Source organism: Centroberyx gerrardi, chromosome 9 (assembly GCF_048128805.1).
Source record: "Centroberyx gerrardi isolate f3 chromosome 9, fCenGer3.hap1.cur.20231027, whole genome shotgun sequence".
NCBI classification, from domain to species: domain Eukaryota; kingdom Metazoa; phylum Chordata; class Actinopteri; order Beryciformes; family Berycidae; genus Centroberyx; species Centroberyx gerrardi.
In genome coordinates, this window is record NC_136005.1 from 4724348 (window position 1) to 4739897 (window position 15550).

The 15550-nt window shown below is 42.3% G+C and overlaps 1 protein-coding gene across 1 annotated transcript in view; it reads right to left on the reverse strand.

Annotated features, from left to right (window-relative positions):
- The window catches only part of camsap2a (calmodulin regulated spectrin-associated protein family, member 2a), a 77266-nt gene that overhangs the window by 61122 nt on the left and 594 nt on the right, over window positions 1-15550 (reverse strand). Inside the window, exon 2 of the mRNA XM_078285704.1 lies at window positions 9575-9834. Within this exon, the coding sequence (XP_078141830.1) occupies window positions 9575-9834 (260 nt within the window). The remainder of the gene's footprint in view (window positions 1-9574; window positions 9835-15550) is intronic.

The window sequence follows — 15550 nt, forward strand, 5'->3', positions numbered from 1 at the left end:
CTTGGCAAATTTGAATCATTCTGATTCTGATCCTCACTTATTAGACCACCTGCACTTTCACTTCAGCAGGAGACCTGGGTCAAATACTATTAGAGCTACTTTAATTCTGTAACTAAATCCCCTTACATTTTTGTTAGCACTCAGCTGCCGTTAAAGTGAGATGTGAAAGTATTCTGGTAGGTCTTTCAAGGGAAAAATCCTCTGCTGCACAGAGAATGCATTTTAAATAAAAATTTTAAATAAAAAGAAGAACTGGGTAGTTAGCATGAGCAGCGATAGCCACCATGGCTGAACAGACAAAGAAAAGAGCGCCACCTACAGAAACTCAAACTTCATCAGCAGAAAATCCAAGCTCCGCCCACACTGTTTGATTGACAGGTGATCTCTGGGATGTGCAACACAGAAACACCACAGCAATGAGCGCTGAACAACAAAGATGGAGACTACTTTAAGGCCAGATGAGTTTTCACTTCATTTACATTATTCCAGCTGTGGGCCACTGAGGCTAAATGAATGTAAAGCTAACAGCATATTTAGAAGTAATACACACAGCGTATAGCATGTGTATTACTGTAAAATGGAGCCTTCATCACTGTATACAAGCGCAGGAAAAATAGATGTGTTCCACCACAGGGGAGAAGTGGGCCAATATTTACACTCAGGCCCGGCGCTGCGTGGCTCAAATGAGAAACCTCTCCATCTCAGCAGGGAGGGAAATTAAAACCAGCCACCAGCCATATGCTGGTAAAATTAGGCTGCGGCTAGTGAATTTGTCAACTCCAACAACCACTTTGGCAGGTAGCAACCATCATTTGGAGGTTCTGTTCTATTCTAAACATCTAATTTTCAGGTAAAACAATGAAAGTGTCAGGTGGCATTATCAAGCTACTGCTGCCTACAGAAGGAAAAAGGTTTCTTGTCTTGCTCATCATAGATCAAAGATGTCATATGGGAAAGGAGGTAGATACAGCCTTCCTACTGGAAAACACCATTCCCGTCAGCTTTCAGGTGGCAAATACTAATTGTGAACTTGGGTTTTGCTGATGGACTCCACAAACAAGGAAATACCTGCAGTCAAGTGTAAAGAATGATAGATTAATTTCAAGTAAAATGATCAAAACAAATGATTTTCAGCACAGTAGTCATTTTATGATCACACTCTGACACAACTACTCGCTGGATTTTTCATTTGTGGTTGATATTACAGTGTTTTACTGTAAAACATGAACTCAGATGTATCACTCACCAAGTGCATGAGTGTTAAATGTCAAAAAGATCATAAAGAGCAACCAAATTCAACAGAAAAGAGAATTGGACGGCTTCAAACCAGTTCAACGGTGTGAACACTTCCAAGGTTTGCGTTTAACCGCCAAGTAGTTCCAATTTGTTCCCATTTGACATGAACACAGCATTAGACTTCATGAGGAAACCAGGAAGATGTCGCAACCGCAGCTGATCGATTGATTGAATTCATTTGAGAAATCAAATTAGAATCCACAAACAACAATATAGAATCACAACTATCATGAAAGTGCCTTATTTCCATTTTTGGTATTTGTGGTCCTTAAATGGTTTGGCATGCAGGCAGAGAGAAAAAGCTGATTAGGGAAACATCCATTTGCATCAAATTCTCCAGATCCATCAAGATTGCATCTGGTGCCTCGATGCCATGAGGCAAAATGAAAATGCTGATACCCGACAGATTAAACTGTTTACTTACAGCGTTCCAACTCCACATGCTGCCGCCAGAAGATGTAGTACAAAGCTAAATTTATGCCAGTTTCTTCTCTTCTCTTCATGTTTTAAATTGTGTTGTTTTGTATTTTACTTTTGCATTATATTCTATTGTATTAGATTCTAAATGCTGTCCTGAAGTCTTTATCCACAGATCGCTATTCAGAAGATCCAACAACCTAGATATAATTATTAAGAAGAACTAAGCCTGTTCTTCTCTAATTACTCATCAGGCCATTTATTTCCCTTCATCAGTGTTACTTGTGGAAGGCTGCTCTGTTCATCTGCTGTTTCCTACCCTCTTTGCTTCAGAAATTACCCACAGTATTATGCTGCACACTCCATTTGCCATCAAGAAGCAACCATTTTGCCCAACAGCTGCGTTGCCTCGCTCATTGTCAACAACTTTGTTTTCAGCAAGTGTGCAAACAGGCGACACAATAGGATGCTTCCATTTGTCATGATAACTGGAACAGGGTGGGCTAGTCTTTACAGAGACCGTCCCACAGATGAAAGGTCACAGCTTTGATCCCTGCAGCAGCACATGTGTCCAGTGGAGGAGTCCTTAAACAAGACACCAAACACCTGTCCAGTCACTGTAAGTTGTTACAGCAGCATCAGTTGAAAGCCTAAGAGTGCGATCACACCTACAGTCAGTTTTCTTTGGTCCAAACCAGAGTGGAAAAGTTTACTTTGTTGCATTTTTGTATTTGGTTCGTTTAGGTTCACACTGCAATTAAAACCAAACCGAGGCTTGTAAACAAAAGTCACACGGACTCGCAAGCAGCTTGTTTATTGGACAGAGTTTTGGTGAACCGTCATCCTGCCAGGTTAGAGGTTTTGGCAGCAGGGGAGTCAATACAAATCTGATTCCAGTTCCTATAACTTTGTCTGCACGCTTCTTCTCTGGTGTTCATTCCAGGAAAGAACATGTGAGGAAATAACTGAATATGATCAGTCCAGACTTCATTTTGTTCTGCTAGGCTTTCCAGGCATGAGGGACATCATCTGTCTCCTTCTACCCATAAACGCTTGCTTTTTGGGATTGTTTCCTGTAGTTGGTAATTTATTTGCCATGGCTGTGAAGAATCACACTAACTTTAACAATAAAACATCCACATTTTTGCATAAAATGACTCTAGGAGCTAGGTTTGGTGTTTTATTTCTTTCACTCTAAAGCAGCAAGGCTCCAATCAAAGCTACAAAATAAATCCCTTCTCATAAACGTTAACCATGCATTTGCCATTAATGTGGGATTTGAAAGCATTCTCTTACATTAGTGCGACTATAAACCTGCCTGTTTTATGGCTCTTATGACATACACTCCCTGTCACACACACACCTCTGCCCCCATATATCCAACTGCTGTACAGCAGCTCAGAAACCATATAAGGTCCTGTGCCTACCACTCCTGTGATAGCACGAGAGCGGGGAAGACGTATAAGAGTCTGATTTATACAGAATATAATATGCTGGCAGGAACGTGACCTATTTACCTCAGCCTTATTAAATATTAAAGATATGACAGTCAAGGCTGAGTTTTTGAATAACATGGTTTGGAAGAACATCGACGATGGTCAAAGAAGCTGGGAGTTTTGTTCCAAGATAAATCTAGACATACATATTTTTGGACATTTATATCTACAATACATCCCCATTGTTATCCTGTGGAAGCACTATGCACCTTGATAAAGAAGCTGATACTCTGTTTGTGTGATCCAGTTCTTCCTTCGGGTTAAATTTACATGGGGAGTTTTGTTCCAGAGGGTTAGAGATCCAATAATCCACTAAAAAGTACTGAAAGCACAAAATTAAATCAAATTCTGGTAACTTGAGTCCTTCACTGAGAAAACTGACACTTAAACAGACTTCAGGTTATGATTTTTTTCCGCCAAAATGTATCATGTAGCATTTTGGTAATAAACTCTTCTGTGGAAAACGAGAGTTCTTCAGTCTCTCTGTCATCTTTCTCCCTTCTTCTACCTTTATCTCGGCATTAAAGACTCCTGAATGCAAAGCACCGGTTCCATTAACCACCTATAGTCTGTACCCACACACTCAGGGCTGTGCGCACACACACACACACACACACACAATTCATTTAAGGCCATCATCTAGACCGCCATGCTTTTGTCTATTCCCTGCTTTCAATAAACACACAAACAGCCATCATCTATTATGCATCAGACCACAAGAGACAAATGATCTCACAACCGCAAAATGGACCTTGGGGGATGGCAGAGGTGTTTTTCACACTCCTCAGCATAACTTCTCCATGGTTCTAGGGTTAGATTGGTTTTATATTGGTTTGTCCATATATCGAGCCGTTATTGGCCTTTTATTAAATATCGGATAAGTCTGGAAAACATGCAATGAAATGTGTTTACTTGGCACATTTTATTTATTCATTTAATTGTTATAATTGTGATTGTTGATTATGTTTTTTGGAGATTAATTCTTCATTGGAAAACAGTAATGTATCCCAGAATTTCCATTGAGTCACCCTGTACAAAGCTTTGTACCGTGTACCGCCACTTTGAAAAGTGAGGCCGGGTAAAAATATTGATTATCTAATTAATTGCTATTTTTATTCGGACAATCTGATATCAATTCTTAAAATCCAGAGATCGATCTTTTAATTTATGTCTTATTTCAGTTATTAACGTTATTTGTAGTGGGCCTCCCCTCCTCCAACTGTCAATGTTAAACATTAACATTTTTAGTAATGCACCATATTATAGAAGGTGCCTGTGCAGTTCACAGCATTAATTCTACGATCATTTCTTTCATACCTAACCAGTATTGGTATTGCAATTGAAGTACCCCTAATTGAATCGATATTGAAACGAATCGATATCGAATCAAAACATTGTGAATCGAATCAGTGCTGACACCCAGCCCTGTTGAAAAGAACCCAAAATGACAACATAGTACATCAATGTCAGCAATTAAAGCCTTTTGGTAATGACTTAGCTATCATCATGCTCACATCCGCGCCTCATGTGGGCTATAATGTGCAATGCTATAATAATATTTCCAGATCCTCCGCCCACCTCCACATCTCTCTCTCTCTCTGTGAGCACTACAGGTGGGGGAGAGTGTCAGCAATACAGAATGTGTGTAGGCGACTGGGTGGGCGGCAACTGCAATTTGGATCCTGCGTCTTCACATGTGTGAATCCATCACAGAGCCAAAGAAAGAAGGATGAGGGGGCAGAAAAGTGACAAAGAGAGAGAGAGAGAGACTGCAATGCAGAGAGAGCTGATTTGCCAGCCTGGTGAAAATGTGACTAAATGTGCTCAAACATGACATATGTCCTTATGTAAGACATCGCAACTCGTGCGAAAACATACTCTGAGCAGACATCAGCAGCACTGAAAACTGCTGTGGATTCTGACCTGCTCAAAACCATCTCAAACATCATCCTAAAAAACATATCCTCAAGTTGCTTATTCTGAAAATTTCCGATAACTGATCCAAACTGCTGGCGTAAAGAAAATCCTTCTCTCTGCTTAAAATGTCATGCAACAGCATTTTATTACATTTCACTGCATTTAGCTGAGTGCAGCAGGTAGGTGCTCAGTGTCTTGCTCAAGGAGACTGTGGCAGCTGCAGGAATCAAACCTGTGACATTTATGTTATAAGACAGTCTTTCAAACCATTAGACCACCCTGCCACACAATGTCCACCCCGATGTCTTTTCAGTAAATCTCCCTCCTCCCCCCCTGCAGATGTCCCGCCCCCACGCACAGCTCCACCCGGACAGCTTGTCCCGATCGACTCGTCAACCTTGAATCTTGGGGAAAAAAAAAAGTCTTCGTCTTAAATAATAGACGACCCGCCTCCTGAGCTGACATTTCATTTGCTGCAGCAGGCACGCAACGCTCAGTACGCATAAACTGTGCGTCTCATAGTAACGTCCTGATAGCGAACGATATCAGTCGTTTTCGTTAATCCCATTCAGTTGATTCAAGGCAAATTGTGAGAAATCTCCATCTAACAGCTTTCATCTGTTACTACGAGTAAAACCCTCAGCATTGATCACAACTCGACGATGCAGACTTCTTTCTATATACAGTGAATCAAGATGTCTTTAATTGTGCTGCCTTGATGTAGTGCCAGTAATGATTCAACTTTGATCTGTAAAATGTGTGAAATATCTGCGTGTGAGCCTTCAACGCTGCTATAATTATGAAAGCAAGGGGGAGGAAGATGGATGGCGGGAAGATGGAGGGAGGTAGGGGGAGGAGGGATGGAGGATGGAAGGGAAGGGAAGGCGTCAGGAAAAGAATGAGGAATGAAGGTAGAGGGAAAGAGGGAGGGAGACAGATGTGTTGAGGAGGAATGGAAGGAGAGAGAGTGCAAGGGTGTGTGGGAAGGAGGGAAGAAGTGAAGGAGGAATGGAGGAAAACGATGGAAGGAGGGAAGGAAGGAGGATGGATGGAAGGAGGGATAGAGGATAGAAGGAGGGAGGAGGGAAGTAAGAATGGAGAGAGGGAAAGAGGGAGGGACACAGGGGGGTTGAGGGAGGGAGGAGGGAAGGAGGCAGAGAAGGAGGTGGGAAGGTGAGAGGGAAAGAAGGATAGAAAGAGGATGGATGAGAGGCTGGGTGGGAAGAATAGAGGGAGAGAGGGAAGGAGGATGGATGAAGGAAGGATGGAGGATAGAAGGAGGGAGGGTGAGAAGGAGGCAGGGAAGAAATAATAGAGGGGGGAGAGGTATGGAGAATGAATGGGAGAAAGGAAGTAGGGGAAGGAGGGAAGGAGAGTAGAGGAAGGGAAGGGAGGAAGGAGGGAGAGAAGTGGGGAAGGAAGACAGGGAGAATGTGTATATACAGTATATATGCCTATATGTATTTGTACCATTTGTACTGTTTTCCTTATTTAAAACTTGCTTTTATGTGAAGCACATTGAGTTTCCCTGTGTAGGAAATGTGCTATATAAATACAATTTTACTTACTTAAGATAAGAGGGAGGGAGGAAAGGAGGGATAGAGGATAGAAGGAGAGAGGGAAGTAAAAATGGAAGGAGGAGTTTCACACTCCTCTGCCAGGTCTCTTTCACATTTGCGACGAACACGCTAACACAGAAACAATGTCGCTCTCTGGCAAAACCCTTCAGAGTAAAATCCTCATTCAACTCCAAATGTCAAAATGTTTTGTAAAGAATGTAGAAACTACTGTAAGTTGGAAATGTTGAGGAAAAAAAGTTTAAAAAAAAAAAGTAATCCCCCTGACAGACAGTAATCCATCAGAATCCCTCAGGTTCACGGCACTAGCTGTGGGTGCTGCTGGGTTAAAATGCTAGAGAATGCATGGACACACACATGTACACACATGAGCACAAACACACATAGACATACACACATATCACACATGCATGCACAACGCAGATATGAGAAAGAGGCAGCAAGCTAGGCTTATGAAAAATCACTGCTAGTTTCTGGAGTGTAGTACAATGTTAATTCGCCTAATAACATGGCTCCTAAACTGCCTGTATGGGCTTATAGTCAGGCTTTAGCATCAAAAAAGCTGACTCATGTATTCCAAAGCGCCAAACAGAAACGCTTACATAAGAAAAATCAGCATCAAATTCCACTTTATATAAATTTAAATGATATGATTTGAATGTGATTTTATTTGTGAGATGAGACAAGACTTTTTACTTGTATGTAAGTGTAAATCCCAACAAAACTTTAAATAACTTTTAAATTAGCATCATCAAGAAATTAAAACCAGCGAGACTCTTCAAACAGACTGCAGGCATAGCGGCACACTGTGTGCTAATCATTTCTCAATTGCAGTTCACTCAAGCAATAAAAGCCTCCTATTGAGACATCGACTGGAAATAATGAGGATCCCTCACTCTCGCTCAATAGGCGGCCTGCGAAGTCACCTCTGTGCTGAGCTGAGCTCCGACACAGAAGGACACAGATGAGCTACCAAGATGGAGAGAGATGACAGGAAGACACGGGGCAGCGGGAGCCTGAAGGTCTGAAAAGTGAGCTCGTCACAAGAACCGGTTTGAATCCCCAGACAGGCTCGCGAAATCTGTGTGGGTGAAGTCAATGAGTAATACTCAGGGATGGGACAATATATCGAAATTCAATATATCACAATATAAAAATGTGACAATACGTATTGTGGGGCAGAAAAATGAACTGCGATATCAGCTCCATTTTATTCTGCTGTAGTAATCACAAATGAGACGGCTTGACCATCACAATTTCACAAGCTATTATATTTTTTACATTCTAGCAAGCCGATGCCATTGTATTTGTGGTGTACAAGCGTGTGAGTATGTGAATGTGTGTAACCTTTCCTCTTCCTGCAGCTGTGTTCCTAGTAAACTTGCCTCTTCAAAAAATGTTAAAAGACAGGAGAGAGGGAATGAGGAAAGAGAGAGTTATGAGCATGAAACAGGCCTCAGGGAATGAGGAAAGAGGAAAGTCACGAAGGCTGTAAAGCAAAACAAAATCAAAGATGATGACAGACGGACCGGGTTCAAATTCCACAACGACTCTTGGGAATACACTGAAATAGAGAGTTGGATAATTGCCTAGATGGTGATGACCGCCATGACATAATAATAACCTGATGCTCACAAAACAGTTAACTGTGTTTTGTCTACAAGCCACAGTGGCTGGTAAATCCCAAAATGAACTGGCCTCTGATTATTTTACCAGCCAGAATACAAAAGGACTTCTGGACGATGGTTGGTTGCCGGCCAAAGTGGCTGGTAGAGTGGACGGACTTATCAGTCACACCCTGCGGCTGGTGGCTGGTGATAATTGGGTGTTAATTTGGCCGGTGGCCGGTGGTGATGTCACACCCTGCTTCCCACTCTGCTCATGAGAGAGAGTCCTAAAATGAAATGGCATGACACTGTCCAGCAATTCTCAGGAACCCCACCGTTCAGGTTCCTGCCAATAATAAGAAACCGACAGTATGGGACTTTTTCTCACTGAGATGATTAATGACAGCTGGAGAGACAGAGAACAACATTAACTTCCGCCTAGTGGTCAGCCTAAGTCAGCAAGACTAGGATATGGAAAGACCCAGGGTAGGGGAAGCCAAAAAAGGTGCGTTTATTCACCGAAACAAAAACCTAAACGAAGATGGCGATAACCAACAAAAACAATCGAAATTGTAATTTTGACTACAGCAATGTCCAAATCACAAGAGGCTGCAGGGTTTTTCCTCAGAGGCAAAGGTTTGAGAAAGCCGCCTAAATGACTAATTCTCTAATTCTCCCTGGCCTATAAATCAGGTTGCACATCGTCAAAAGTCTTTTCATCATATTCAACCCAGGTACATTCTAAGGCTTGGCACCTCACTTTTAAAGCTGTAATATGCAGCTTTTTTGACATGTGTGTTCATGCCTAAATCCCTAATTGAAATTGAAATTGGCTTTTCAGTGACGATAGTGACATTTTGGGGCGTATACCACTGGCTTTGGGTGTTCGCCATCTGCTTCTTCAACACCTGTGGAGGCTTCACGGATGCCACTTGTGTTTGTCTTACATCATTCTGTTCTACGATTGATTGTGGATTAGTTCGATCTAGTTAGGCCCATTCTCTGTAAAGTCCTTTGCTTGTGATAAAGGGCAATAGAAGTAAATGAATTTGAACTTGAACTAGATGCCATTTCAAGGTAGACAGCTCATCAAGATGAGTGACAGGTGTTGGGGCGGGAACTTGACCAACTGAGGCGGGGAGGGAGAGTTTTATTGTCTCAAGTATTGAAAAGCAAAATTATGGATAAAGAAATATGTCCAAATGTATAATAAGTCATGTTTCATTCCTAACAGCCAGCCCACAAACTTCCCCCAGTCTCTTACCATCTGGAGAGGCCTCTTGCGCAGGTCCCTCTCGGTGACGAGTCGCTCCTGGTCGGTGACGTAGAGTCCCCGCTGGGCCAGAGCCTGGATGACGGCGTCGTGGCCCAGCAGCGGCTTGGCGGCGTCGCTCTTCAGGATGAGGCTGCCGGCCCTGCAGTACAGGTCTGCAGACAGGAGGAGGCTCGTCACCGGCGGCTTCAGGTGCTCCTGGTCGTACTGGTCGGTGTAGAAGGGGTCCCTCAGGTCTGCTGGGACGCTGTCTGTATGGTGGCGGGGAGAAAGAGGGATTCAAGATTGTACATCTGCACCAGTATTGTTCAATGGGTAGAGCGTGAAACATTCCTATGACCCTAGAGTGTATAATAGAGAAGTGCAGGGGAAAGAAATAAGTGTGAGGTAGAAAACAAGAAAGGAGAAAGTGGAAGAGGAATGTAGGAGAGATGGGAGGAGAGTTTTCAATTCGCATCAGAAGACAGGAACTATCCAGTCGAAATTATTAAGAAGTAGAACTGCTTGTTGCCTTTGTCCCATTTCTCATGAATGAAGAGGGAGATACTTTGACAAGACTAAGGAATAAATAAATGAGGAGTGGGGCAGAAACAGAAGTTGAAGACTAGCTGATGCATGGTGATGGCAGCTCTGTTCTAAATCTGCAATGTGGTTCGGCTTTATTGCTGATTCTTTTCTCCCTCAGTGCATGCATTCTCTGTCATTCCCTGACTTTGGCAAGCCTGCTTCATTTTTCACCGCTGTGTTTAGGTGGCATCTCGACATGGAGATGTGTGGATAGACCTCGCCGTTGCTATAGCAACTGCAGCAGGAGTGGAACCCGATCGATTCATCTAGTCTGTATCTCCGCAGCCTTCAGCTCCCTGGGAACACCCCTCTCACATCAAAGAGAGAGTGGCTGTGTGTGTGTGTGTGTGTATCACCTCGAGCAAGTCCACTGAAAGTACCACAAATAATTCAAAACATTATGATTTCTTTGCTGTTTATGCCTTGCTACATTTCTTTGGGGAAGACCGAAAGCATATCTGTTGAACAGCGAATTTCTCTGAGAGCCAAAATAATGCAAGACCTTGTTTTCCCACCCCAGATAAAACAATGTAATCACAATTAATTGGCTTCAAACGAGACTGTGCATGCTGCTGCTGCTGCTGTGTGAAACCACTAACACACACCCGCACAGCACACCACTAGGCAGGAGAATGGGCGTAAATTTGAATGAGTGTGTGTGCGGAGAGTGTGGTGCGTGGTCAACCACATTGACTGCTACACACTCCCATCCTCCAACACACACACACACACACACACACACTGTCACTGAATCACCTGCTCACACTGACCACACTACCTTATCAACAAGTTCATCTACAGATCATCTGTGTTATTATGGAATGGAAATAAGGGATGTAACAGCAGTACTAGCACCTGTATTCTATTCCTGTAAGTTTCACATTCAGTTTCATTTGGTATTTTACTGATTCCTGTAGGGAGATTCATCTTTTCTCTTGCTCGCCTCACAGGGAGGTCAGAGGTCACAGAACAGCAGCCCTAGAGCCACTTGTTTTCCATCTTTCATCCATGAGAGTGAGCCCCTACCTCAACATACAGAGACTCATTTGATCAGATTCACATTTGACCAAATACTATACTATAAGTCTATCTCTTACGTAACATTCAACTGTTTTATTAGGTTTATTTATCTTTGGTTTGTATCTTTTGCAGCAACACCCTGCTTCATATTCACACTGTTCCACAGTTCAGCTGTTTGGAATTTAGTGCCTTGCTTAAAGGCATCTTAAATATATGGGAATGCAGAGTATTTCTGATTCACTTTCCCCACCCAGATGTTCCCAGCATTCAAACAGGCTTCTGGTCACAAGCGAGCCTCTCTATCCTCCAGGTAGCGCTGCAGCTTATGAACCAGACTTGGATAGTGGCTTCTACAAAAAACAAAGCATCATTATCTGTTATCAGTGTGTGAAGTCTGATCATATTTGATAACGTTTCCCGAGAGCAGAGGATTTGCCGCATAGCTTGCATCTCTCACCAGACCGGAGCCTCGTATTCTCCATGCACTCCTGGCTTGTTGTAACGGGGAACACGCATACAGAAGTATTCTGAGGAGCGTAGGCCGGGTTCTGGAGATCGGCCCACTCTCTCTTCCTCTCTCCCTCCCTCGTTTCTCTCTCTGGAGGGCTATATTTTTGGAATCAGCCCATTTCATTCAGTCCTGATTGAAAATACACGGAGGATCTCATGTATTCTGGGCTATTACAACGAGTGGTGAGGAATAATCTGCTTTCTGGCTACAGCAGCGGCACGTCATTTTGTCTGCACACAGACTTACGCTGTCTGTAATATTCAGACAGACCAACTGAGCCGTATTACTTAAACCCAGCGGTGATGTGTTTAAAACCAAATGAAGACTAAGTAGATAATCGTAATCTGTATTTGTACTTTATTTGTATATTTTAAGTTGCATCATTGTTAATTTTCCTTGTTGACCTTGGGAAGAATGTCTGTTACCATGGCAATAACTAATAGGGATCTGAATAAACAATAAACAATGAATGGAATAGAATAGAACAGAAGGGAAAGAATAGACAAATCGTCTTTGGCTTCACCTCAGCTGTAACACGGCTCACACCTGAAGCCTGATAGCTCATTTATTTTTGCATTCATTGTACAGATGGATTCACTGTGTTACTGTGTTACTGTGTGTATCTGTTTGTACCGGTGATGTCAAGACAAATTCTCCCTCGCGGTTTATTTTACTTGGTGAACAAAGTGATTCTGGTTCTGAGGGGAGACTGTGCAGACAAACTGTAAAATCCTGATACTGGAAGATAAAAATGGTGCCAACGTGACTGCGAGAGGCACAAGTACATAAATGCTGAATATTTTATAGCACCCACTCACACTTTCAAAACCCACTGAAACCCGGTTAATTATCTCTCTTGCATGAGTAAGCTGAGCGTACGACTTCTGTGGCCTCTGGCAAAGCGATCTGCCTCAGCTACGAACTCCTGGGCTCCGGGCTTCCAAAACTCGGCTTCACACCAAGTTCATTTTTACTTCAGTGTAAGTGACTGGAACAAAGATTAACTTAGGTTATGTTCACACCGCAGGCCTTCATGCTCAGTTCCGAATTGCTGCTCATTTCTATTTTTGTGGATGACTGTTCGTATCTATTCTAGGATGTAACCCATATCTGATACCAATAAGAATTGACAGCGATGTCAGAAAGACGTGTGCAGAGTAACAATAACAAAAGACGTCACAACCATTTGTGTACCTACACTTCTGCTTGTTTCCAACACATTTCAGTTACATGTGTCTTTGAGTTTCGACTGAATTGAGGCGTCTCCCCAAATACCAATCAAGTCAGCTATTTGACTTTTGTCTTATGTCCTCCATGCTAATGTTGGCTCAGCCGAACTGCCAAAAGTATGACAACTGTCTCAGGTGAATGATGTAAGATTTACTTATTGTCATGGCAATGCTGACAAATTCTAATTTGAGCGTTCAAATACAAGTTGCACGTAAGTCACATGCCTCTGGATCCGATTTTGTACCAAATATCAATGTGATCCAGATCAAAATGAAAATTGCAAATGTTCACAATGATTAGAAAACATCAGATCTGTGTCACCAATTGAGAGAAAAAAATCTGAATCGGGACACGTTCAGATGCATGAACGTGTCCTAAGTCTCAAGTTGCTTTTGGGAAACATAAAGTTTGGTAGAAAGCCACAGCAGCCTCAGTGTGACACAGGTATCAGCCTCCTTGAGCTAGAGGCTGCTGCAGCATAGACTCTTCAATAGAGACTTCAATATTTTATTGTCCCTAATGGGAAATTTGGTTTGCAGCGAGGCATCAACACAATACACACTCACAACGCAAGACACATGCAGGACAGATTAAAATGAAACAATGGAAAAAGCAGGAAACTGTGTGAGTGGGGAGTTTATCTGTTGCAGTTTAACAAGTTCACTGTTTGTGGGATAAATTAGAACTTCAATCTGTGTAATGGTTGCCTAAAGCTACAACCTGAAGGGAGAGGCTCAGATTCAAGATTGTGGTGAAGTACTTTTCAATCATTTGCAGGGAATGTGGGTGAGTGTTTTTTAATTTCTTTTGGCCAGGAGAGGGTGCGTTCCAGCTCTAATTATAGCTGTAGGGCCTGGTGCCTGGTGGAAGCATGATGCCAATCATACAAGTTTTTCCACATTAAAGATTTCAGTCCAGGGAAGCCACCTTGTTCCTCCTCTCTGTTCTGTCACCTCATCTGCTCTAATGTCATCTTCAGTCTACAGCAGAAGCCTTGTGTGTGGCAGGGGGAGGCCTAGAGGATTAAGAGACCGTCCTGTAACTGGAGGGTCATAGGTTTGATCCCCACAGAAGCCAACGTGTCCATCAACAGCCATGTGTCCTGTTCAAGTGTCTCTGAGAAAAACACTGAATCCCCACCTGATCTACCATGGCATGTTGCCCTAGATAACGATGTTAGCTAATTAAAGGGCAATAAATATGATATTTACTGTCACATGGCACAGAATTATCATAATATATCCGCAGGGGGTTGATGGGATTACTGATGTAACTCGACAATTACTCGGCCAGGTGCTGAGATTTCATTTCTCGTTTTCAAAACTCACTTTCCGGCTCAGTGGGGGACGGTGCTACAAGCAAGCGACCGGCACTGCAAGACATTTCAGCAACGAGAGCTAAAAAAGCCTCATTAGCCAAAAAGCAAATGACAAAGCAGTATTATTGTTCCAGTATTTTACATGGTGATATATTACCTCTTCACTGGATGTTTCTGTTGGTCTCTGTTCTAATTAGCTAGGTTTCTCCTCTCTACTGTGAAAATGTGACTTTGTTGTTTGTGTCAATCACAGGCCACTGTAACTCATGGGGACAGGAGGGTTGCTGTAATTCCTACTGGTCACCAATAGAGGTCGATAATGATCAGAGATGACTTAATGCCCCTTTAATGCCTAAACATGCAAATCCATCCAGTTTGACCAAAAAAGATTTCAGTGAGCTGATGATATACAGCAAAGACTGATTAAAGTCCTACCAGGTATTTCATATACAGCACTACACTTGTTTGACCCATAGACAGGAGTGGACTGGACAGCCATGTTATAACATTTTTATGACTACTAAACAGGTTTAGACTGGCATAAACATTTATGATATATGCAGAGTTTACATCTGAGGAAATAGTATCAAAGTGATGTAAGCTATATGAGGATATCAGGCCTTTTACAGGAAAAAATAGAGTAATACCTTTCTGAAAATAGGTCTAAATGATTTTTCTCTGCATTGGTGGTGACTGGAGGTTATAGCTTATCCACCTTTTTTATTTACCACTACATCACTGCTACTAAGGCAAATATAATGATAAGCCCTGTGTATGTTATACCCTGCAGACACAAAAGCCCCACATGTGATTTGCCCCTTTTCTAAGCCTGACAGGGATGCAGTGTGTTTTGAAGGTGAGATCACCTGGGACAGTCCTTCACACCTCCTTGTTTACACTGAACGGCTCCCATCCCATCACGGAGGAAGACATATTTATTGATCACTGAGATCCACCACAGGAAATTGGTTTTATCTTTCCCGTTGGGACATATCTATTGTCTTTCCAATAGGCTATTCATATAGATGCTCCGCAATGGGAAATAACTACAATCAATACTGTTTGAGAATCAAAAACATCTTAACCTAACAGAAAATCTCTGATATTCCTATAGTATTCCTATAGGGACTTGTAGTGTGTCTCAGGTGAAGGGCGAACTTAATGGTATTTTTATCACCTATGGTATATCTATAATATTCCTTTAAGGATTTATAGTTTTGCTGTCATATGTATAGTATCCTTCTGATATTTATTAAAGGATTATACGTAGTTATCATCAATTCTCATAAAATGCTGACAGACATAATTTAGCAAAATAAAT